The 25,126-nt window shown below is 45.2% G+C and overlaps 8 protein-coding genes across 8 annotated transcripts, besides 4 other annotated features; 1 reads left to right on the top strand and 7 right to left on the bottom strand.

Annotated features, from left to right (window-relative positions):
- Positions 1–55: 55 nt before the first annotated feature.
- On the bottom strand, positions 56–1,171 carry UA08_09174 (hypothetical protein; the record flags this gene model as incomplete). The annotated part of the gene is made up of 1 exon (XM_020264159.1): positions 56–1,171. The coding sequence occupies one exon, from the start codon at positions 1,169–1,171 to the stop codon at positions 56–58; it is 1,116 nt and encodes a 371-aa protein (XP_020115706.1).
- A 1,303-nt stretch (positions 1,172–2,474) lies between these two features.
- UA08_09175 (hypothetical protein) lies at positions 2,475–3,627 on the bottom strand (the record flags this gene model as incomplete). Its single annotated transcript, XM_020264160.1, has 3 exons — positions 2,475–2,589; positions 2,644–3,525; positions 3,584–3,627. The coding sequence occupies 3 exons, from the start codon at positions 3,625–3,627 to the stop codon at positions 2,475–2,477; spliced, it is 1,041 nt and encodes a 346-aa protein (XP_020115705.1).
- A 374-nt stretch (positions 3,628–4,001) lies between these two features.
- UA08_09176 (hypothetical protein) lies at positions 4,002–9,041 on the bottom strand (the record flags this gene model as incomplete). Its single annotated transcript, XM_020264161.1, has 1 exon — positions 4,002–9,041. One exon carries the CDS (start codon positions 9,039–9,041, stop codon positions 4,002–4,004), a length of 5,040 nt encoding a protein of 1,679 aa, XP_020115704.1.
- Positions 9,042–9,652: 611 nt separating this feature from the next.
- On the bottom strand, positions 9,653–10,456 carry UA08_09177 (hypothetical protein; the record flags this gene model as incomplete). Its single annotated transcript, XM_020264162.1, has 1 exon — positions 9,653–10,456. The coding sequence occupies one exon, from the start codon at positions 10,454–10,456 to the stop codon at positions 9,653–9,655; it is 804 nt and encodes a 267-aa protein (XP_020115703.1).
- Positions 10,457–14,523: 4,067 nt separating this feature from the next.
- Positions 14,524–16,340, bottom strand: UA08_09178 (hypothetical protein; the record flags this gene model as incomplete). Its single annotated transcript, XM_020264164.1, has 6 exons — positions 14,524–14,970; positions 15,101–15,215; positions 15,280–15,466; positions 15,525–15,781; positions 15,841–16,043; positions 16,122–16,340. 6 exons carry the CDS (start codon positions 16,338–16,340, stop codon positions 14,524–14,526), a joined length of 1,428 nt encoding a protein of 475 aa, XP_020115702.1.
- Positions 16,341–16,805: 465 nt separating this feature from the next.
- Positions 16,806–17,873, bottom strand: UA08_09179 (hypothetical protein; the record flags this gene model as incomplete). Its single annotated transcript, XM_020264165.1, has 3 exons — positions 16,806–17,362; positions 17,413–17,645; positions 17,701–17,873. The coding sequence occupies 3 exons, from the start codon at positions 17,871–17,873 to the stop codon at positions 16,806–16,808; spliced, it is 963 nt and encodes a 320-aa protein (XP_020115679.1).
- A 591-nt stretch (positions 17,874–18,464) lies between these two features.
- Positions 18,465–20,377, top strand: UA08_09180 (hypothetical protein; the record flags this gene model as incomplete). The annotated part of the gene is made up of 2 exons (XM_020264166.1): positions 18,465–18,705; positions 18,780–20,377. 2 exons carry the CDS (start codon positions 18,465–18,467, stop codon positions 20,375–20,377), a joined length of 1,839 nt encoding a protein of 612 aa, XP_020115680.1.
- An 875-nt stretch (positions 20,378–21,252) lies between these two features.
- On the bottom strand, positions 21,253–21,891 carry UA08_09181 (hypothetical protein; the record flags this gene model as incomplete). Its single annotated transcript, XM_020264167.1, has 2 exons — positions 21,253–21,748; positions 21,830–21,891. 2 exons carry the CDS (start codon positions 21,889–21,891, stop codon positions 21,253–21,255), a joined length of 558 nt encoding a protein of 185 aa, XP_020115681.1.
- A 1,083-nt stretch (positions 21,892–22,974) lies between these two features.
- Positions 22,975–23,015: a repeat region (Identified by RepeatMasker using a combination of RepBase library and repeat library created with RepeatScout).
- Positions 23,016–23,542: a repeat region (Identified by RepeatMasker using a combination of RepBase library and repeat library created with RepeatScout).
- Positions 23,541–24,885: a repeat region (Identified by RepeatMasker using a combination of RepBase library and repeat library created with RepeatScout).
- Positions 24,886–25,126: part of a repeat region (Identified by RepeatMasker using a combination of RepBase library and repeat library created with RepeatScout) that runs on past the window's edge.

The following is a 25,126-nucleotide window of genomic DNA, read 5'->3' on the forward strand; positions in this document are numbered from 1 at the left end:
GGTCCGAATGCATCGTGTTGCTGCTGTTGTTGTTGAGTTTATCAGTTGCCAGCCCTTATAAGATCTCATGGCATGTGTCTAGCCCATCATTTAGAGACTTGGGAAGATCCCCATCCGTTAGCAAGCCACTGAACCGACCTTCAGCTTGGACCAGCATCATGCGAAGAAACTCGTAGCCCTTCACATTAGTTTCGCCGTGTCGCATTCTATCCTCGGCGTATTGTACCACACGACGTGCATCCTCGAGCAGAACGCTCTGGCGAGCGTGACTCCTTCTTTTCGCCGAATTCGATGTCTCTATTTCAGGGTCCGGTGCCAATTCCAAGAAAATGAGCAATGCGCCTCGAGTAATGATATCACGAAACATACCACCCCCAGTGACAAGTAAACGACTGTAGAGCCTATCTTCGAGAAGCGCAGCAAGGTCTAGTGCGGCTTCAAGGCAGACTTTTTGAGAGTGACTGTAAGGCGCGTTTTTCTTGGCTTTGATGGCATATCGGAAATGAAGACACAGAGAAAAGCGACGAAGGAGGTGACTGCAATAGTTTTGCGCGAATTGAATTGTAGGGTACGCGTCGCTCATAGAGGGATTTGTATCAACAGCAGCGGTGAGGTTACGACAAATTGCGGCTAACTCGTTGCCAATGACTAGAATGTGATCGTATGAAGTCTCCTCCTGCAGACTGTTGATGATCCTAGCGACTCCTAGTCTAAGTGGAAGGGATTTTGCTAGCAGGGACGGTAGAAGAATCGTGGTCGAATTTTTAGGGATAAAGTCTTCTTGAACTGCGTTCTCGACATCATCATCGCTCACATTATATGGCGGTTGTGTATTGTAGTCCGATTCCTGAATCATCGGAGATATACCCGAATCCAATGCCGCTTGCACATTGAATTCCAGAATAGTATACCACAGTCGTCTTCGAATTTCCTTGTCCTTCACAGTCATGTGTCCAAAGTTGTTTGGATCTTGATGCAGGCCCATATACATAGCCATCCTCATGAGTGAGCCCATAGAGATCCACACAAGATCCGGTCCTACCTGGTATATCTGAGGGAAAGGAGGAGCAGGCACTGAACTTGAATGCCTTTCAATGTCAGACGACTCTTTTCCAGCGGTGCAGAAAGCCAGGTTTGACATATATGGATCCAAGCTCGAGATTTCAAACATATTTCTCGGCGAATATGAGCATCGTCGTGCAATATGCCTGCGGCTGTCATAACCAGGAGAAGCTGCAGCAGAAACGAACTCTCCGCGGTTTCAAGATGATCTATGCAACTCTCATACTCGGCCATGAATGCGGGGAAATAAAGTATACGGTAACACATTTCAAATGTTTTGAAGTAAAAATTGACTAATTCATGCACCACTTGACGATCAGGAAAGGAGTCGTGAATAGGGGCAGGGAGACACCTCCGACTCGGCCGCTGTCCCTTGACTTCTCGAGCTAAGCGCTTGCATTTGACAGCTGCCTTTGCGATATCATCTGTAGGAGAGTGGCTTGCGTCTTCAAAGACTTTATACTAGTACTCACTAACTGGCTGAAGGATGGAAAGCTCCTCGGCCTTGGGTGATTGTAAGCAGGTGCGGGAGACCAAGCAGGTTAGTTGGGGCCATACCATGGAGAAAGCAGCCATCCAGTGGCCATGGCCAAAGACTCTAGTCTTCGAAACTATGCCATGAAAGCGGCTCGGGGTGGTAGTTGGCGTTGAAGCACGCGCATATATACTCGTCTGGTGTGATGCTTCCGAATCATTCTGCGTCCCGTCGTCCTGCTGCGCGCTACTAGCTGCCACCGACCTTGTACGAGGGTGTTCCTCATATGCACAATAGGTGGAGTTTCCGTGAGCTTTGCACTGGCCGCATGGTTTGGCTCGGTCGCATCGGACTTTGCGACGACGGCATTCGGTACAAGAATAAGCAGGACGCCGTCTTTTTCGAACAGAATGCACTGGACTGAGACTGTTCATGCTGAGTACCCATGAATGGTTGTGTACGATGCAAGCATGGGTTCTTGTATGGCCATGTAGTAAATATGTTGGAGGGAGACTCGGAGGTCAAGCTCGATCCTGGACGGGGCTCGCAGCTTGCGGCGCTGAACCTTTTCCAGTCATCCGAAAAAGATACTATGTAGCCCTAAGCCCTAAGCTTCTGACTGGCCATCGCGACTATGATGAATACATGTCAATGCTCGTTACAGGTGTGTGTCTGAATATTGCATGTCTATGAGTATGTAAAACAACTCATAGACCCGTCCATAAAGACCTAAATACCGACGGCTCTTGCAAACAATATGAAGAATACGGACTATGCAAATGAGAATCTAAGAGACTGTTCAATAGTATTCATATATATACACAACAAACAAGTCATGAACATTCATCGGAATATATTAGCAACGGCGTAATACTTATATAAATCAAAATGCCAAGCGCGGTCTTCGATAAAATCAAAATTGTCAAATCAGATTTGGTTATGCTTTGCCGAATAATAAGTCAAAGTCGTCGACGATACTTTGCCTAAAGTCGACTTCCTCTTTCTTCGACACCCAACCAATTTCTTGACCCAAGTCGGATTTTGTAAGGGAGCTAGCGAAAGCATGTTAGCTTCATCGCAGGGAAAGACGGTGGGCATATACTTACTTTGACGCTAGACCAACTTCTGCTAGCTGCTCGTTTCCCCCAGTATACTTCTCGGCTGCTTCACTCAGGGTAATTGATTGAGGTTCTGGGGATGTCAAATGGCCAAGTTTGTAGCCAAATTCACCTATAACCTCGGCTAGTTCCTTCCAGGAATGCCTCAGAGTGCTGGCAAAGTAGATACCCTTCCGCCCTGATAGCACAACTTCATTCCTTAGGACCTTGGTTGTGAGAAGCTCGAAAAATGCAGCCAGGTCCTCCACATGAACATAATCCCATGCACAAGCACCTTCAGCGACATACTCTGCCCGTCCAGCTGCAACTGCACCCTGAATGAGGACCGGTATGTGGAATGACTTTTTATTGAAGAATCCTGTGCCTCTGCCGTAGATTATAGGTGCCTTGACGACAAGGGTTTTGACGCCTGCCTGTTCACCAGCCTCAACGGTCTTAATATCCGTTGCACGTTGAGCATAGAATTCGATCTCCTCGCGATGCTTCATGTAGCTGTATATGTCGCTCTTATCGGAAAATTCTCTCGACTCGATGAGTTTTTCAGTGATGGGCCGGTCGCCAAGACTTGAAGTTCCACTCGTGTGAATGAAGTATTTCTCCTTGCTGGTATCTTGATTGTCTGCAAGCCCGAGAATCAAGGCTTCTACAGCCGCAGGGCTTGTTGAATCTGCGGCATGGATGATGATATCGTAGCCACTTGCTGTGCGTCGAAGATGTTCTACATCTTCAAGACCGATAAACAGAATGGGAGTCACCCCCTTGGAGGCGTACAGCTCGGCCTGCTCCGGATTCCTGATCAAAGCAGAGACAGACAAAGTCTGGATATCCGGGACTTGCGACTTGAGCAGTTGTGTGAGCACAGTACCACCGCTAGTTGCTGTTAGTTGAATGCCGACCTGGGAATGAACATGGGATTATTGCAGCTTACATGTAGCCGGTGGCGCCAGTGAGAAGGAGCTTAGTAGGGGCCATTGTGTTGCAATTGTGTGGGTGACGGTAGATAAAGTCAAGATTGAGACAGACGTTGAGATGCTTTGGGTGCGAAGATAGCAGAAAATGTTTTGCTTGAGCTGTTTTTCTGAATCTTAACGAGGAGGGAGCCTGCGACCTATTATGCTTGCCAGCCCTAAGCCAAATTGTTGTGGCGGAACACGGAATCCCGCTGACTCAGCGGCACCGCAAATTCCGGAATCGCCAGAAACCGAATTCTCCCAAGCAAAAAGTCTTCCGTTGCTCAAACCTTCACAAATTGAAAGCCATGATTTGTAAACTTTGCATGATCAATATTAACTTCCAGCTGTTTCGATTGTGACGGTATGCATAAGAAACTTTGTTTTTGTCGATACCTAATCCAGCTCCTCCAATTGTAACAAATTCGACGGCATGTTGGCCACCCGTGCAGCTTCAGCTACGCTCCTCGCTTCAACTGCTCGTTTTTTGACGCTCTGATCCTGACGATCAAGCAAACTGACATGTCGAGTATGTTGCTTTTCGTGGATTTGATCCTGGTGATCGAGTAACTCTATTTGCCGGCCATGCTGCTTTGCGTCTACATTCTCACGATCCCACATCATCTGTTTTTGAATACCAATCTTTGCCTCTTCTGTTTCTCGCTCCTGCGCGAGCAGTCTGCTCCTGTATTGTAGTTCCTTTGCTCTTCCAACCTCAAGAAACGATTGTTGCTGCATTGTCTCATCACTCAGGAGCCTAAGCTTGAGTTTGCTTTCTTCCTCTAGTTGATTGCGACGTTGTTGATTGAGCGCCTGCTCGTGCATGAGGGCCAAGCTATGCTTATTCTGAAAAGTGCGCTGCTGATATGCATCTCGCTCTTGAGTCTGTTTCACCGTCTGCTCGTAGCGCTCGTCTGACATACGCAGCTCAAGCTGATGATCCTTCAGCCGAACGTCTCGCTGGTGAGCCGCAAGCTCGTCCATACGTGCCATCTCCTCCTGCTTCTCACATTCCAGGCGTTTCCGCTTGTTTATCTCTGCTACAATATCCTCGGGGATGCCAACTGCATGTTCAGGTTGATCATCGTATCCTCGAGATGAATAGTAGCGGTCCTGACACCGCTTTCCCAGAAGAAGTCGCATAAGCTGTTTGCCTATATTTTTTGGACCTCTGTGAAAGTGTTCCACGTATTTTGTCGGTGAGTAGATGAAACCTTCCGCATCCTTGAACTGATGAACCGGTTCGTTGATGAATTTCCACACCTGCGGAAATTCGAGAAGCGCTTCGGTCACTTCCAGAGCGTTCGTGTCGTTGTCAAGCGCAAGGTGAAGAATGGATTTGTTGTCGCCACTACCTCCGTCCTTTTTAATATCTTTACCCTGCTGGTTGTAAAGTAAAATTTGCATCGTCTCCCGAAGCCTTGTACACCAAGTAACGTCTTCATCCGAATTTGGGCGGGTTGCTTTGAGGCATAATTCTTCCAGCGGACTTCGCCCTAATCCGGACTCATCTGAATGTAGTAATGATGGGAAACTGATATCATGGCCGGCAGAGAGAAGCAGGGATACAATCTGCGGGTGGGCCTGGCGAGTTGCTTCATGCAGACTTCCATCATCAGGCAGTGCACCGGCGTTATTCAGAATTTGGACCATCTCCGTATCTCCGTTTCGACTGGCGTAGAATAGTGCTGACCGACTCTGGTAGTCGCGACTTGATAGATCGGCTTTCTGGTTGACAAGTTCACGCATAACTTTGTGTCGCCTGTACTTGGCTGCAAGTATTGTCGCCGATAGCCGGGTTTTTGCAGTCACGAATAAGGAGTCTAGCAAGCCAAAGTCAGCGTTGATAACACACACAAGGGTTTTGGGAAGAAAGAGAAGAGAGTTCCAACCTTTGACGCTTTCAGCTTGCAATACTGCTACGATAATCTCGTCACTCACTCTAGGATTTTCGCGCAACAAGGACCACACCACGAGATTCACATCTTCGGTGCCAAAAGCAGGGTTTATCGTGGCTACTGTAGTGGAAGCTAACGTAGAAACGCCATTTTCCAATAAAAACCGGATGAGTTCTCCGCCTCGGGGAAAGCGTTCGACAGCCATGAATAGTGTAGACCCCTTGACAGAGATCGGACTCATACTATTTTCCACAAGTACACGCAAGTATCTCAGCAGCGCTTTCTCTGGTACAATCGCCTGGATGAGAACTGGAATAATAACCAATGGGTCGGGCTTGCCATTGATAAGGAGCATTCGGAATAAATCCATGTCTTCTTTAAGGGCGGCTTGAACGAAATATGTACCGTCCTTTGCATTAACATCTGCGCCATGGGACAGAAACAAGCCGACTTCTTTTTTGGATATATATCCCATTTTTGTGGAGTTTGCAGCTGAAAAGACCTCAGACAAGGCATTTTCGACAAGAGACTTTTGAACACCATTCTCTAAAAGTAGTTGACCTACTTTGAGGCCACCAGAAAGGCTCATTGTTCCAGAACTTATCATCCTTCCAAATACCCGATTGATAGTTTTATTGGAAGGATGTTGGTGGAGAAATAAGTCAACTAGATCGGGTGATGAGGCTAAGACAGCCGACTGGAACGCATGCCCGAGGTTATACTCCACATTAGCACCATGGTTCATCAATAATCTGGGAATCGTCAAGTCGAGGGGATCTCGTTCAACTGCTTCAATTACGGCAAGACTTAGGGCTTCGGAGTCTCCGCGACCCCCAAACCCTGCTTTTATTAGAGAAACAAAGACATGCAATCTCTCATGACTTGAAAATGTTGCATTTCTCCTTGCCGTCTCAAATCCACTGACGAGTGACCCTCTGTTTGGATTTCTGGACATCAAAAGGTCAAAAAGTGGAAGTCGACTGCGGCTAATCGCTGTCTGGATCAAAGCACCGTTTTTATGGTCAACTGAAGCCCCGTGATCAAGTAGAAGGTTGATCAAGGAGAATTCATCTACATCTGTTGCTGCTGCTGCCGCCGCCGTGGATGATTGTACTTGTTGCAGGAGAATATCATCTTGCCCAACTCCAGGACCGCCATGGCTCAGAAGCAGACGCATCATATGTAGTCTGTCATCTTTGCTGCCTCGTATTTTGCTGGCTATTTGCAATAGTGTTGGATAGTGTTTCTTCTCCGGTTTCTTAGAAAGTAATACCCGTGTTGTTTCGATATCGTTGTTCCTAACAACACAACACAACGCAGCCGCGTCCTTGAAGTCAACGCCTACACCTAATTCTAGCAGAAGGTGGATGACTTCTTGACGACAGCCCATGGATTCGACTTCGAGGATTAATACCACGTCTAAAATCCTCCTATACTCCACACAACACTGAAGCAGTCGTCCAGCCTTGTCGATGCTATAATTTCGGGGATTCAGTGCCTGTGGAACTAATCTCTCCAATGCATGTGGTTCCAATGGCCCGCTATCGCATATTAGTCTCAATGCAGTGGGATCCTGGAGAGCCAATGCAGATTCAATTGCCTTTCCGTCTTTATAGTTTGGATCCGCGCCATTTTCTAGAAGCAAGCTTATGATACGCGCTTCACTATATTGGGCGACGGCGTTCACAAGTGTTTCGTTCAGAGCACCCTGTTGCACTTCATAGCGTAACAGAATTGACATTATATCATATGTGTTTGAGTTATTGACGAAACTGTAGGATTTGAATACAAGAGGCAAAGCCGCCGACACAGTTTCCGATGCTGGTTTGGCCTGACATAGTAGCTCGAGGGCTCTCAAGTCGCTTCGTGCTGTTGCAATCTGGATAACGTTCTCGTTAGCACCAGAACCAACGAAGTCGACAGATGCCTTGTAGCGAATCAAGATACTGGCGAGCTCGTAATCGGTGCCTAGAGGGCTGTCCTCCCCCATCACAGTGAGAAGAACTTTGTGTAGCTTTCTGCCGTTGACACCCTTCCTCAAAATCAAATGCATGGCGTGCCGTCTGACGGAAAGCGTATTTATGACCATGGCGTCGGGGATGGCCTTTGCGAGATTCTCAGGAGTGCAAGGAGCTATAAGTAAAGCTTCGAGTAGGCTTAAATCCTGTTTCCTTAAAATGTGACGCACACAGGCAGCATCATCGTAGTCTAGAGACACTCCAAGTTTCACTAGTGACAGTGCGAAATCATCAAAGCCTTTAGTAACGGCACGGGCCAAACAGAGACTGCGTGTCTCCTCGGTAACTCCTTTATTAAGTAGAAGCATTGCCACGCTGCGCATTTGGTTTTCTGTTGCTTCGTCTGGGATGGATTCCAGGGCTCTTCGCATTCCCCTGGTTGAGACGTCGCTATGCAGAATTATCTCCACGAGATCAAGTCGAAGGCTTTGTACTGCGTGTTTCAAACCTTCTGCATCTCTTGAATTAGGTGATGTCCCGTGTTTTATGAGCAGGGATAAGGTTGTGGTGCGTCCTGCCTTGACAGATTGTAACAAAAGGTCTCCCAATGCAGAATGGTTCGCGTCACCTCCAGCACAGAGCAGCAAATCCACGAAGGAGTCTCTCAAATCATCGTCTTGCATTGTGCAGGCTATGGAAATTGCATTGTGGAGTGCAGTCATAGTCAAGGTGTTTTGTGATTTCAGACAGATTGAAGAAAGGTCTCTCAAACTACCGTTAAGAACAGCGGCCTCTACAGCCTTGCCTCTTGTGTAAGTTGGACCGGCACCATGTGATATAAGCAGAGACACGAGATGCGAGTGGCCTTGCTGGACGGATTTGATCAATGCTGTATTGAGAGCCGCCGCTGTCAACGGATTCGGTGCAGATAAGAACATGGAGACCAGCTCAAAGTTTCCTTGGATCACAGCCGGGATAAAGTAGGTTTCTTCCAGACCATTATTTGGGTTTGCATGGTACAAAAGCAGCTCTCTGATCATTGGCATGTCTTCCCGTTCCAGCGATATTGATAAGGCTTTGTCTTTTGCTGATTGCCGTGTGCCACAACTCGCCAGAAAAGTGACATACTCCAGAGATCCCTTTGCTGTCACGTATTCTAGCCAGTCATTTTCTTCATACAGACTTTTTGCCTCGCACGGATATTTCAAGTTCACATCGAAGACCTCATCCGTCGTGTTGAGATCGAGAATTGCCCAGGCAACACCTACGGGACCGAGCGTATGGATATGACTGTCAAGAGCCACATAGCGCTCATACCTGGAGAAAGTCCACTTATCGGGGTTTGCGAGAGACTCGTTCTTCCCTTTTGTGCGGAGAAATCGCCGTTTTTGTTTCAACGGATCTTTCCACGACTCGCTTTGTGTCCGCTGATGGATGAGGATTTCCTTTGCCTTGGAGACATCCTCATCGGATGCCCCATGGGATGCTGATCCTAAGGGCTGCTGCAAAATGCTTAGTCTTTTTGTTTCGACGATGCCGGCATCGCGGGCAATTACAGACAGCCGTGAAGGGTTCCTCATGCTTGATATTTTTCTTTAGTACGCTTCGTTTGAGCAAAGAGAAGAAGATAAAACTCAGGGCTGTCGAGTATATAAACTGCAACCGAAACCATCTGTCACTGAGCAGAGTTGTCTAGCATCAATGTGTCACCAACCACCAGGCTGAGATGTTGGCATACGAGGCTATCATAGGTGCGTTCATTACACTGGCTGATGCGTCTAGCCGCCGACGCCGAACGCGCTCCTCCAATCAATCCGTGTGGAGGAATGAATTCTGAAGCTTAGTAGACACATGAACTGAATATTTTTAGAAATGGGATTTGTGTTCTTTTTCGTACATTGTCAACAAAAAAATAGTTCAGTAAGTATTTTTAGGATGATGAAGTGGCGACCATCCATCCGCGACTAGGGCTCTGTGAGAGAATGAAATGTCACATAGTGTGCTACATTGCTTGCGTCATGGTAGATCCAGGGCAGTATATATTTCTCTGGAAGGTTGTGGGATCATAAATCATTACAGACACGCCTATGTTTTACGTACCACTTTAAGGATATTAAAATGTAATGAATAAACTTCGAATACCTGACAGCTAGGTATCAATATACCGCATAAGGTTCAAAGAATAATCCAGTTAGCTGGTCAGGTCGATGTATATGCGTCCCGCCAGAATGTCAACTTGCGGCGCGGCCACAACCTTCTCCCCGTCTTTTTCAACAGTCAGCTCGTTCATGTTAAAGATATTCACCCTCTCTGCCTTAAATGGCGCTGGAGGGTTCATCCAGACTTTATCCACTGCGGGATGGAGGGTTTCTATGTTGATTCCACGGAAGCCTTTGGCGGCGGCATCCTTCATTTCCCAGTGTGCCATCAGCTTCATCAAACCCAAGCCCGCGTAATCCACGCGCGTCGACGTCCCCGTCCGCATGATGACCTGACCAGTAGCCGTGGGCTCCCAGGATTTTGCATCTCGCGCATCGATCTCGTGGAAATGCTCGTGCATGGCGGCGAAGAGCGGGAGGATGTTGAAGAGATCGGTCACCCGGGAAAGGTTTAGGGGATGGAAGCCATCATATGCCATGCAAATGGAGACTATCGGGCTGTCAATCTCGTCGAGAAGCTGCTGAGAGGTGGCAGTCAAGTTGGTGTCATCCCAGCACAGCGCGCCATCCGTGGCTGCCGACGCAGGCCGCTTGAATTGGTATTCCTTGTCATACACGGCGTAAGACAGTTGTGAGGCTATGGCTGCGCTTACAAGGTAGTCGACCGATTTATACGAGTCATAGCAGCGCTTGGTCTGGTCGTCTGGGTGTGCAACGGACCACATTGGCGAGTGGAAGATATTCGTGTGCGACAGGATTGCCGATGCAACGGGCACATCCTTAGCCTCGAGCGGGCGCACTTCGAAGCGCGGGGTAAGGTCGGTTTGGAGAACCATGTTGCGTCTACTGTTTTTGTATTTGCTAAGATGTCGGGAAATGCTACGCCGCTGTTGGATGGGGTCGTTGTTCAGCTTGTCACGCTGTAAATGCGATATTTGGTTGTTGGGGGTTGGGTCTTCCGATGCTGAAGGCCACGCACGGTATTAGGCGGCTGAGGTAGATACTTATTTTAGTCTGGAAATCTGCTAACTAGCATGTGACTGATTCATTTCCACGTATTACCGATGTATGAGCCATAACTATAGCATCTTGGGGACTGCCGTCTCGACCACTGGGTTTGTATCCTTGTTTACAGCAGCCATATATATCAACACAGCATAATATCTGTCATACAGGTGAATATGTCCAGAAAAGAAAAGTAGTGTCGTACAAAGATACAGCCACTACCAACATGGCTCTCTTTTGCTCTCTCTCAGGTCATATCTCTACTATATGAAGGCTAACCTTTCGCTGTAGAAACCCAAGCAAGTCATCTATTTCCTCGGGGAATTCCTGGTACTCCTTCCATGTGACATCCATTTTCAGCTTATCCGATAGAAACTTTGCCATATCCCCCCCCCCCCTCCCCCAAGTTAAACAGAAACCTTTGGATCAGCGAATCCATGACCCAGGAAAACCGGTGTTTGGAGGATAGGAGAGTACTTTGCTGCTAGTTGATGTATGATATCGCTATTTTCATCACTGCTGTGTACGTCGGATGTCGTGATAGAATAAGTGGCAGACTGAGTATATCGTGCATAAGGTTTGTGGCATCTATGATATCACTGAATTGATTGCTTCGAATTTCTTTAGACACAGAATTGAATCTGGACTAAATTGAAACCTGGGTTGCTTTCACTGTATTTTGGGGCATATTTGCCCTCAACGAGCCTGCGTATTGTCTAAATTGGATTCACTATTGGACTTTTCCTTTGATCTCCTCATGTAGGGTGATAATTATAAGAACAACTTCAAGTGTGGTTCTTGGAAAATTTTGTCAATACTATTGAAAGAAAATGCCACACACCACCTGGTTGACGAAGTTCGGTATAAAATAAATCCAACACTCTTAATCATAACACTACACTCCGACAACTCGACATGAATTAACCCGAGATTGTCGCTACTAATGTATTGTACACAGCTAGGATAGATGGGTTGATCTCAAAGAGGGATCCCACATAGGCCACAACATATCGTCGAAGGAGGTAGAAATCCCGTCTGGCATCCCCGAAAACTCTATCATGCCGTCCAAGTTGATGTTATTGTTGTTCAGACAAGTTTCTGTGTTTATTTCGGGCAGCTGCTTGCTGTAAGTGGCTTCTCCGCCGACAAATCTTCGACGCGCGCGCTGTATTAGATCGATTTGAATACTCGCGCCCATACGAGACCTCACAAGTAGGGTTGGATCCGCCCTTGAAGGCCATTTGAACTTGCTAATATACTCGATGATATCGCAAATCCTGTTGTAGTGATCGCCTTTGGAAATTGAAAGGGACGAAAGTATGTACCAAGCTCGACTGATTGCATTTTCAGCTTCTGTATCATCGTCCACCCGGGAATTCAACCTTCTCGTGAGCTGTAGCAACACAAACGTGGCCAAGATTATATTTGCAACATCCGAAGAAGTCCAAAAGTGCGGTATATTCGATGTTGAATGTTCTAACATATGTAAATCATCGGAAGATCTGTAATCTGTCGTCTTCACTTGACATGAGACTGCTATCAGTCGCAGAGCAGCGGTATAAGACTTGGCCAGATATGAAGCGACAGAGGCTCGTGAAGGGAAAGTTTTCGAGCTACTGTTTGTAGCCCTGTCTTCTGTTCTTCCGTCTGCTGGTCTGTCGGATCGGAGGAATGCATACGAATAAAGTCTAAGCTTGACACCAAGAAAGCTCCGTTCGACATCATTCGACCAGGTTGCTTTATGTCTTATTTCGAATTGCTCGAGCTCTAAGTCAGCGGCTTGTATCACAGGTAGTGGATCAGAGGTGAGTCCATCTGCAGTAGAGACATTTTGACCCAGCAAGTTCGAAAATGTAGCTTCCTGGTGTGCCAGGTTCAATAACTGACGGAATGTAGGATTACAATAGTCGTCACCGTTTAATGCTTGCATGACTGCGTAGTCTGGCCTGATGGTGGCTGGGACACCAAGTTTGGAACTGATGCTACACTAGATTGTCAGTAATAAGTCACGAAATTTGAATGAAGAGGTTGCTAGACTTTTGATTTACGATGAAGCAAGCGAGCCATGTGTTCCTCATCGATGCGAGTAATTCTTGATCAAACCCCGTTCCCATGACAAATTCATTGAGATGATTCGGTCGATGAAGGCCAAGATGTTGTGCTTTGTGTGTAGCTACCCCACAGTATGTCCAGGAAGGGTCATCAGTAACCGCCCCGAAAGGCATTGTCCAGACGCAGAGCAGTATATATGCTTGGACCAAAGGTAGCGAAGGAGTCTCTCGGATAGCACTGTCCATAGCGAGGCGCCTAAGCGGCCAGTTAAGACTTTTCCGGAAGTCCTTGCATTCTGGGACGGATCTTGATGATACAGCAACCAATGCCCAAAATAATAGGGAACAGGTTCCGCAATCATGTAGTACTTTTTCTTTTGACTGTAAAAATTGAAACCTAGGATGGTAATATCGGAAGTATCTGCTAGGAGTTAGCACGGTGATAAACACGCAAAAACAAGCAAGAACAGCATACTCGTCCAATATCCTCATGAATAGCTCGCGAGATACAACAATCTGCTCCAAGGTTTGAACGTCTGGAATTGACGAGGAACCTGTCCCTAGCTCAGTAGTGGAAGACGGAGCCTGTGCATCATGCAGCTCTTCCGAATTATCTGCAACTGAGGACGTATCCGAAGGATTTTTTACACAGCTGACATTGGCAGATGAGTCCCATAAATTGTTACGAAGTATATGGATTTCTCGTTCTAGTTCATCTAGACGGCTATAAATCTTAATAAACGTCAATCTTGATTAATGGTTTCTGGGACCGCTTGCTCACTCTCTTCTTGCGCTCCTTTTGAAAGACGGGTTAATAGAGCAGTCACGGCCAGCCCTGTGGCATCGGGAACACGGCGCTGGAAATCTGTCTCCAGAATCGCATCGCAGCTAAGAGAAACTATGCATGAGTGTCTGTGTATCGGAAGTAAGGTTGAGGATATCCGCAAAAGCACCTACCTTCATTTGCCGGCAGTGGACACATGCCACTCCTTTGTGTCTCTTGCTCGGCGGGTTCATTTTATTTCAAGAGGGTATAATATTGCAACAACAAAAATAAGAAGACTTAGGGGAAAGCAATATGTTCAAAAAGTAGGTGAACCTAGAAGGAAAAAAATCTTCATGTCGTGCCTTGGATTGCATTTTGGGCCTGCATGATGTAATTGGCCTAGGCCACATTGTCACCAGACCGCTGCTTGGGCCACCGGGCTGTGTGCCACTGATTGGCAACAAAGAAACTGCCGCTTAAAGTTCAAAATTGGTTGCGGAGTAATGTGTACTCCGTGGCGGTTTCACGGATGATGCACGGACAAATTATATTAATACATCACCCAACTAATAACGACTCTATACAGCATCCAAGGACTGCCTCACCAGCAGCTCTCATGCAGACAGGGAATGTCGGGAATTCGACGAGATTTTAGTCGCTTGCTGTGCGTTATTTCCTTGCTCGCCGCCAGTTGATGTGCCTACGGGAGGAGGACGGTGGGGCCTGAGGTCGCGCACTGGACTGGGTTTCCCCAAGATCCGAGTGCCACCTAGTGGGGCGTCTCCGATCAATCGGGTCGCGGACGCTTCCGTTACGGCCAATCGGATTACGCACGGTGAGCGGGGCCTACTGCAATCCCCACACTTGAGGGGTAGCACTTGTTACCTGTATAGGCTTAGCTTCCGTCTGAGACGGATGTGTTTGCAGCGTTTGCATTGTGCCGAACAGCCGACGCCCAAAAGGGAGATTACCCAATCAATCAAACAATCATCAATCATTCTATTGGCTGCCACTAGGTAATCATGACTAAGTACATGCCCTTGAGTGAACAGACATATCGCACACAGAGAGCCAGCTTGTGCTAATACCAGAACATAAAGTCTGGGTGGGCATCGCAAATCTCCTCCAAACTCAGAGCCCGCTTTGCAGCCGCCTCCTCGCTGTCCTGATCGCGTCTCTTCCGGTCATTCGCACGTCTCAAGTAGAACATGAACAGCAATGTGACAACAGGCGCAACAACCATCGCACCTAGCGAGAGCCCCTTACCCCTGTAATAATGGGGGGCGTCGTCGAAAATTTCAGCTCCAAGGAGCGCAAAGCTTTGTCCAAAGACCATAATAAAGGCCAATGAGCCGGCTCTGCTCGGAAAGTCAGCATTTGTAGGAGGATAATCAGCAACATCACGACAAATCTCATACCTCTTTGTAAATCCAATGATATTGGAATTCATCCAGCTCTGAATCAGAACTACGGCGGGGTATGTACCCATTCCCACCAAGAATGTACTGCCAAAGGAGAGATTTCTAGACTTGCTGACGATCAGTAGCAACCAACCCACGGCTGCTATTACAAATGAAATTATTAGGAAGATGCCTCGCTTCCTTAGTCTATCTGATAGGGTGCACACCACAATAGTGAACACTCCGGTCACAACATACACTGGAATTGTCAACAGCTGGGTCCGTAGTGTCGAAAATCCAAGCAGATGAAGCATTACCGGCAAGAAGCTTGAGAAGCATGCCAGACTGATATTCATGCACGAATACAAAAACGCTGCATGACTTTGTTAGCGGTGTTAATATAGATGATGGTTCTCGCGAATTTACCATAAATCCACACTTTGGGATCCTTGACCACAGCAATGAGCTGCTTCGGCTCAATCTTCGTATGAGCTACATTGAAGGCTTCCCTTGACCTGCGCATGGCTATCTCCCGTTCTTTCTCGGAGAACATCCATGTGGTCTTCTCGGGCGTAGAAGGAAGCAGTGCTAGAACAACAAAGCCCATGCCAACGGACATAATTCCTGGGAATCCTTCGTAAGCATGCAGTCAAAAGCAAGTCTGTATATCTGACACGCTCACCTTCAATGAGAAAGATCCATCGCCAGGCGCCCCATCCGTGTACGCCATTCAAATTATACTCGACGCCGTACGCTATTAGACCATTCATGCTACCGGCGACAGCCATCATGGAAAAAAAGATGGCCCCCCGAGTTGCAAGCTCTTCTCTTCGATACCACAATGTTAAGTATAACGGCCCTGCCTGTATGAATGCTTCAATAGCGCCGATCATCACCCGGATGCCGGCAATTGACTGCCAGTTTTTCGCCTCGCAAAGCCTAAATCCCGCAGCGATTACATTAGACATGCACATCGACGACTTCTTCCATGGTCTTACAGAGTAGTTCCCAGCCCCCACCCAATCATGGCACATCCCAGCTGGATGTTCGGTCCAATCATTCTCATGAAGAGATTCCCAGGAATCTGACAGACAATGTAGCCGATGTAAAAGAAGGCAACGCATTGACTCAGCTGGTGGGCAGTGATGTGTAATTCATCATTCATTCCCGCAACAGCAGCATTACTGATGTCTCCTCGGTCCTGGACAAATCAGCTAACATGGCACTGTGTAAAAGCTGCGATAAAAAAAAAAAGAAAAAAAAAAAAAAAAAAACTCACAAGAGTAGCCAGAAAGTACATCACCGCGATGAGTGGTAAGACGATTAGGTCAAGCTTCAGCACGAAACGTCGCTCAGCTCGCATCTCCTCGGCAGAGAGGACTGCCATTTCATGCATATCGAGGCCATTCTTCCCGAACATTGACGTTTCTCGTCTGATATGCGCATGTTCAATGTCCTCCACTCTTGTGTCGTCCAGTTTTTCTAATGACTTGTCCATGTTTGCGCCAAGACAGACTTTTTGACAGTCGATCGTGAGAAGATGCCTGCCAGAAACACTGTTTCCTTGTTCGTATTAATAGGATTTTGATAATGTGGGGCCCCGCATGTTGTTTTTTGATCCTGATCCTGGGGTCGACGTCACGGTCATGGGTTGCCGCATCGCCGGGCTCATGCTTCGGCAGCGATTCGGCGTCTTTGCGAAGTCGGCCCAGCACTGTAAAGTAGTTTACATGGAATATGGACAGATGTTACACACAGACTCAGAACGAATGCATGCGGACTCAGTGTAATGTGGCACAGCACGTCGGTCTTCGGTTGCGATTGGAACGCTCTACTTCGCCGGTATCTACCTTGTTTTTTTTTTTTTTTTTCCTTTTTTTTTGGCGGCAAATGGTCTACAGGCAACGGTATTGGATAGCTGAATTTGCTTTTGCATTCACGTGTGACTCCTCTACATCACCTGCTACAAAATTGCCATTGCATTACATGGGCTGGCCACTCCACCCGGCACATCCAGCGGTTGACTGGTCAAAAAGAAAGACCATTTCTGCTTACGCTTGCATTCGGCGGCCAATTGCTCCAAATTCCATAATTCGCCGATCGGCATACCCCATCCCGATAAAAAGATTTCATGCAAAGCATGCTTTAAGGGGTCTGTCCTGCTAGGAGGCCAGGCCTCGTAAGCGTTTGCGTCGCCAGCTACAGCAGCAAACCCCATATCCCAGTGCCATTTGGTCACCTCCACCGAGTTTTCAACGCCTGCAAACGCTCGATCTTCCTTACCTCCCAATGCGATCTTCTCTTCTTCGGACCGATGCAGGTAGTCTTCGACCCAGCCGGACCGAATTAGCAGAATGTCGCCGACCCTAAAGTTGGTACCCTGATCCTCCGCACATTTCAATAGCTGGTCCAAGGTTATACGATAGGTGCTAAAGGCGTCATATGAAATCCCATTCTTCACAGCCCAAGACCGAAAGTCTAGAAGCACACCCCTACCCGCTATCGCCTTGCGCGCGAGATCTAGCATCGGTCAGTGAGAATCATGTAACTTTGATTGGGTTCCTGCGCACTATGTACTCCTCCGCGCGTCGTTGGTGAAGGACCGCTAATCTCATCTTGAGAGAAACCGCCGTAGAACTTCCTGCTTGCCTGGTAGGGTAAGTGTCTTAACCCATCCCATTGACTAGAGCTCTGTGTGTTGATGTCTAGTTCGTCGTCATTTGAATTGGGCTTCGCAACAAAACGATGCTTAAAAGCACCCCTTGCTGGGTTCATGGGCGTGATTGGAATGTTCAGCGGAAGACTGAGATGGGAAGAGGTTAGAAAACATCAAAAATTCCAGAGGTATACACGCGAACTTGAGACTGATAGTTTCTCCTGTCACAATCTCCGACTTGGCGGCAAGCACCGTCTCTGGCCTTAGCAGATTTAGAGTTCCTAATTCATCTTCATCACCATACAGACCCCATGCCGAGTAGGGGGGGTGGTCTTCACTCAGTGGAAGAGCTTCGAATGCGGGCCGCGTGGACATGGTGCAGATATATTTGCGCAAGGTGGTGGAACTGCTACATACAGAAGCATTCGGGGATGTAAATGCGCGAGAGGGACTATGTAGTTTATATGACTATGATGAAGCATTTCCGTACTTTGCCGGTCTCTGTGACAACAAGATGCGTACGTGGCGCCTCCTAATTTCGGCTAAATCGTAAATGAGGCATCCGAATACCACGACAGATCGAGAACCATCACTTGCGTAAACATCTTGACGTGGGCTACAATGCGTGCTCGCCACTGGAGATGCAGACAAATCGATTGTGATCCGTAGATGCAAGGGAAAGAAAGCTCCATACGCGCTGTCGGGCCGACTCGGCTCGAAGCCGAATTCGGCCTGGGACGATCGCGTTGCCCCCTCAATTCAATAGCGGAGAAAAACTTGCAAAGTAAGAAAATAGTGGCAAACATTGGTCTCCGGACTATCCGAGGTCTTGATGATGTAGCTTTTATATAATTGTGCGTGTGGATGTGCCTGTGTGCTGAAAATATCCATTCATTACTACCGGACAGCAAGTCTCTTTCCGTCACCAATACATATGCTGTTACGACGCTCTCTTGACTTTCAACGATGAAGGACGAATTGAGGATTTTGACGCCGATTGGCATGTTGGGCTATGGCTTCAGCGAAGAGCTATTCTGGTCTGCGCTCGACGATGGCGTCGATGCGGTCATTCTCGACAGTGGCTCAACAGATAGTGGGCCGTCGAAGCTCGCTCTAGGTACAACAACTGTGTCTCGCAAGTCTTATGAGCGTGACCTGAGCGTTCTCGTTGCGGCATGCCATTATTACAATGTGCCGTTGCTTATTGGTATGACATGCCCACTGATGCCTGGATATGCAATCATACCTAGGCGTATAGGCCCTTGTGTTGACTCCAAGCAGGTTCAGCAGGCGGCGATGGTGCCAGTCCTCATGTAGATTTACTAGTCGATATCATTGAGGCATGCATCGCGCGCGAAGGCTATCGTACAATGGAAATTGTCCGTATATACGCTGAAGTAGACAAGGATATAGTTACAAGGAACTGGAAGGATGGTTTAGTGACTCCTTGCACACCTGCTGTCCCAGAACTCCAGATTGCAGACATCAACGATGCTACGCGGATCGTCGCACAGATGGGTATGGAGCCATATCTAAAGGCCATGAATGAGAACCCTAACTTTGACATTATTATCGGCGGAAGAGCGTATGATCCAGCGCCTTACGCGGCATTTTGCGTATGGAAAGGCTTTAGCGACCTGGGAATTGCCTATCACATGGGGAAAATCATGGAGTGCGGTGCATTGTGCGCAAAGCCTAAGAGCAAGGAGGCATTAGCCATTGTCAGGAGAGATAGCTTCGACATTAGACCCTTGGACTTGAAGGCGAGATGTACGAAAATTTCAGTTGCTGCCCACACGCTGTATGAGAAGAGCCGCCCTGACATACTGCTCGGGCCTGGCGGAGCTCTGGATTTGACCCCTGCTACCTATGAGGAGCTTCCTGACCAGAGGACGGTTCGCGTACGAGGATCCATATTCATTCCAGAGTCACAGTACACGATAAAACTAGAGGCTGCCAGACTCAAGGGCTATCGAAGCGCGTTTATCGGTGGCTTCCGTGATCCAATTCTCGTCTCGCAGATAGAGGACTTTATTCAACGGGGCGAAAAAAGACTGAATGAAATGATAAGCTTTCCTTTCAAATTTGAGGTGCACATTTATGGCAAAGGTGCTGTCATGAAGTCTTTGGAGCCCAATACCAACACGACGCCCAACGAAGTCTGCGTCGTGGGGGAGGCATGGGCAGAGACACAAGAACAAGCAGCCTACGTGACGAGTATGGCCAGAGTTTGGTGCATGCATGGTCCTTACCCTAATCAAATTGCCACTTCCGGTAATTTTGCTATGCCCTTCTCGCCATTTGATATCCCGCTGGGTCCATACTCTGAATTCTGCATGTATCACATTATGCCAGTTTCAGATCCAACCTCTTTATTCGCAGTAACTGTTCATAGTGTTATCGGATCGAACACTGCTAAGGCCCGCAATCCTTCCGCAACTCCTTCTAAAACCGAGAACAATGCTACCAATGGGGTGAAGAAGATCACTCCTCCAAAACCTTCATCAACAACAAATGTGTTAGGACAACCTCCATCCTCCAAGTTCGTCTACCTCGGATCACTAGCTAGTGTTCTTCGATCCAAAAATGCCGGACCTTATGAGACTACATTTGACATCATGTTTCCCGATCGAGCAACCTACGAACAAGTCAAGGAGTCGAACGTTCTGACATCCGAGGCGATATCACGTCTATACAGCATCCCTCCAGAGGACGTGCTTGTCAGTATGTGGTGGGAACCTGCCCTAGCATACAAGGCGACGATCAAACGTCCGACTGTCAGTGCCAGTTTTGGCGAGGCAGATACGCACGGTAGCGCTCAGCATGCGCCCCTGATGTATTTACAAGTTCCAAAACCTCAACCAAAAGGTGCGACATAATCTTCTTTCTTGATGATCTGACTTTTGGAATAGAGTATGCTGACTTGATTCTCTGTTAGGGCTATGTGCGATTCCTAATACCATAGTAAATTGGGCGTTTTGTCTTTTCGTGGAATAGGAATGTTCTCATCCTGCCAGACTATGTTATCTGAATAGACTAGATGCTGTTTATCTCTAATACCACCGTAGGTAACGATTTCTGAACGCGGGATATCAAAAATTAATAGCCTAACGTATTGTATCAACATATAACCAGTTTTGGCACAAGACGGGTTCGACGTGCCTCAGAACCATTGTGCCTCGTGTGACACTGATAGAACTAGGTGGTCGCAATTGTTGCTGGATATGTTCGAAAAGTGGGACGTCCTGCAAGGTTGGTTCGCCGGCGCAAGATGCTTCTCCTGACCGGGCAGAAATCGTTCAGATTCTCAAAGCGCGTATACCTCGGTGCTCCGTGCCTAGATGGGTAAATATATATACCAAGGTTGCTTGTCACTCAGTATTGGCAGCTGATATTATCTGCCACATGTGGATCAATATGTCTATAGTGTCAATATGTAGGGATATATATGTAGTATCAGGAACATTGCTATTTATAACAAATGAGGTCTATTCAACATGTAACTCCTCTTCGCAGCGAGAAATTTCTAGTTCGTTTCACATTCCTCAGCTTCATTGGAATGTAATGTCATCGATCGTACAGTCATGAGGAATATCATGTCAAGCGCAGCCTGATAAACACTTCTGATTATCGTCGTCTTGTTTATCTGGAGTAGCAAGCAATAACGATACCTAGGTACGCGCTTTGCTGGGTGGTTAGCTGTGTTGTAAGTGGCAGGGCACAACGAAAACATACAAATGTTGCTCTGATGCAATCAATTAATAGAACGCCAGTAGAGAGTAATGTTGGCACAATTATCGGAGGCGAAGTATTCTTCACCAAGAACGAACACCGGCAGTGAGGCATCCAAGTAGCCAACATCCGTGATGTAGCACGCCTGTGGTAAACTGCGGACGACACCGTCACCTAGGCTGTCGCTGAGAACGACAACACCATTATCATTGACCTCGGCGGTGACCACCGGCTCGCCACCCTGCACATACAGTTCAAGGTCTGACATGTAGATGGCGTCCCCAGACGCCGTACCTTCAGCGTTGGTGCTGCCGGCAACGTAGCCTGTCTTGTAGCCAGCTAGGTTGCCATCTTCCATGGAGAAATTGGTCGCTTGGCTCTTATCAGAAATAAATTGAAAGACCACGCCGTTGTCGGCCTCGATATTGGGGTCGATGTAGCCCCAGTAGCCATCGAGTTCACTGTTGGAACTGTTCTGAATTTGGAGGTAGCCCGACGTGGATGTGGCCGTTGTGCCGCTATACAAATATCAGTCAGCAAATTCAATTCTAACATGTTCATGTATGCCTGAGTCCTGAAATGAAGACGTGTACACATACCTTGCATATGCCTGAGAGGACATACCCAGCAGGGTGGAGAACAAGCAGATAGAGGCTTTCATAGTGAAGCTCACGTTAACAAAGTTTAGTATGTGAGTAATAGCTTTTGAGTATGGATTGTAAGTACTTCCAGATTATAAGATAATTGCATAGCAGGCAGGATCGCTCGCTTATAATCACCTTCGCTAGCGACAAACGTATTCCGTGCTTATCCCTGAACAGTACTAAACAGCAAGCCTGCGCAAACATGCCCATAATCCATGACGAACAACTCACAACCCTAGCCGTATTCGAAAGCGTGTGGATCGCAAGCCATGCCTTTCTGGGCTAAATGCGTGAAGCTATTTGGTCCACCTCAGCTGCTGAGATGGCGCGTGGTGCTGAGAACGAGATCGATAGAACGCCTATAAAATCCACTGCTCCGTGCAGAGTACGGAGTACAACGTGGATCCCGGATAGTTTACTTCCTAGGTATGGAAGTCCGTTCATTACAAGGTCTTCATTCAAAGAGCATGTTGCAGTCCAATGAATATGGCGAATCGCCACCCGCTAAAAGGCGCCTGGAACATTCATTCACTACTAGTCTAGGCCTAGACTGCCCCTCCAGAGCTGGCCTAGGCACCCCAACAGCACGTTTCAAAGTCCTTACATTGAATCTTGAATGGTGATGCCAAGTAGACTAGTAGATCCCAAAATATTGTGATGTGCTGCGCTAAGTTTAAGTCCAACACTATCAGCCCCGGTCCAGTTCTGGGCTAAGATGTCAGCCTGATGTAACCTTGGAACATGAGGATGAGTTCGAATTTAATGCGGTGAGGATATAGTTACTTATGCAGCGTGATGATATTAACGATGTAACGAAATTTCCTTGAAAGAATTCTGTCCTGCAACCAGCTACTGTCACCAAGCCGTAAGCAACTACTCTACATAACTAAATGCCCGATTTCGGCGATCATTCTCCTTTCTATTGAATAGAATTGTCCGGACAAATAATGGGAAACAGCGACAGTGGCGACCACAGTACATAATCCCCCAATCTCTGTGCATAAAGGCATCAGTGGGCGACAAATCCTGCTCCTAGGGAAGTCATCTTCTTACAGTAGCCTTTGAGTCTCGCCGTGACAGTGATAGATTTTGATTTCCACTACTATCTATCATTAGTTTGTGTTGAACCAAGGGATGGTTTTGTCGGAAACTTCGGTTAGGTTACCGTCGAGTATAGCTAGGATAGCTATTAATAGGCGAAATTAATAGGCTTCTAAGATTAAAAGATCTAATAAGATAAAAGAAATAAGAATAAGGCTTCTAAATATCCTAATCAATAGAAGATTATATATTTAAGTTATTATAGTTAATTCAAGATAATAGAAAAAAACTAAATATAGAATAAATAAGCATTCTTATATAACTTTCTTCTATTATAGCTATCATAAAGAATCCTATAATTCTTATATAACAATTATTATAGCTATTATAGTCTTTACTCTAATTTCTATAATATTTTAATCTTAGTAGTTATAGATAATCCTTTATTTTATTATATATTAGTTTCCCTTATCTATTAACTATAATATTCTAATTCTCTAATAATCCCCTCCTCTAAAGACTGGTATCTTAATAGCTTAATAAATAACTTATATTCCCTAGATATATAAGAAATTAATTTTAACTCCTAATTTTTTATAATATATAATCTTATAATTTTATATTAATGTCGGAAACTTCGGTTGGGTTACCATCGAGTATAGCTAGGATAGCTATTAACGGGCGAAGTTAATAGGCTTCTAAGGTTGAAAGGTCTAATTAGATGAAAGAAATAAGAATGAGGTTTCTAAATATTCTAATTAATAAAAGATTGTATACTTAAGTTATTATAGTTAATTTAAGATAATAGAAGAAAATTAAATATATAGTAAATAAGTGTTCTTATATAGCTTTTCTCTATTATAATTATTATAGCTATTATTCTATTTGCTCTATTCTTATAGATATAATTAATATAGTTATAGCTCTATTGGCTTTGTTACTTTAATCCTAATAGTTATGGATAATCCTTTATTCTATTATGTATTAGTTTCTCTTATTTATTGATTGTAATATTCTAATTCTCTAATAATTCTCTTCTCTAAAAATTAGTATTTTAATAGCTTAATAAATAGCTTGTGTTCCTAGATATATAGAAAATTAATTCTGGTTTTTAATTTTCTTATAATATATAATCTTATAATTTTATATTAATTATATCTTTAAAGTAAAATGCTAATAAGAATAATCTTATGTTATATATTAAGCAGTCTAGCATAGAGTTACTCTTATCTTGTTTTTATTGCTCTTCTTTAAATAAAATTTATATAAAGTCAAAAATATTATTATATTATAGTAAGTATATAAAAAATAATTATTATAAGTATATTCTAATAACTTTCTTTAATCTTATATAAAAAAATTTCTTTATACTTAAGAATATCTAGAAGAAGATAGTAATAAAGTAAATACTAAAATTAAAGTTCTTCTAGTAAAATATGCTTATCTTAATAAATAATAGAAGTTATTGTAAAAATATACTAATTAATTTATCTAAATAGATATTAAGGATGTTAAAGAGCTAGAGAGATTAGAAAAAATAAAAGAAGAAATAAAAATAAAATAAATAAAAAAATAATAAGAGGCTGAAGAACTTTTTACTATTATATTTACTTTATAAAATAATAATTTTATTCTTAATATCAACTTTAATTCTTTTATTTTTCTTAATTATATTTTTATTTCTATTCCTAAATCTTTTTAAAGCAATTTAAGTGCTTAATAGATTCTTATATATCTTTTTCAAGTCTATATTCTTTCTATCTTATAAAATAATAGATATATTCTTTTAACATTATATTCTTTATTATCTACTATTTTATCTTTATTTATTAGATTAATAATTAATTCTAACAATAAGATATAAAATATTAGATATATTTACATTCTTATTAATAGCTAAAGTTTATAATTATTATTTATAAGTTTTTCTTTAATAATAAACAGCCTAAATTTAACTATATCAAATTTATTAACGTAACCGGACACCCACCCGGCCACGACACCAACCCGGCCACTCCCTCCGGAAAACGCGCTCTATATTATTATTAGATTTTCAACGCGTCGTTATGCCACTAATTCACAATAAAAAGATGTCAAATTCAAAGGAAATAGAAGGCCACATTTTATTAGTTATTTCTAATTTAAAAAATAGATAAATTCATAATATTTGTTAAGCTTTAATTATTTATTCTATTCCTCATATAACTCTTT

Source organism: Talaromyces atroroseus (assembly GCF_001907595.1).
Source record: "Talaromyces atroroseus strain IBT 11181 chromosome Unknown scaffold_18, whole genome shotgun sequence".
NCBI classification, from domain to species: Eukaryota; Fungi; Ascomycota; class Eurotiomycetes; order Eurotiales; family Trichocomaceae; genus Talaromyces; species Talaromyces atroroseus.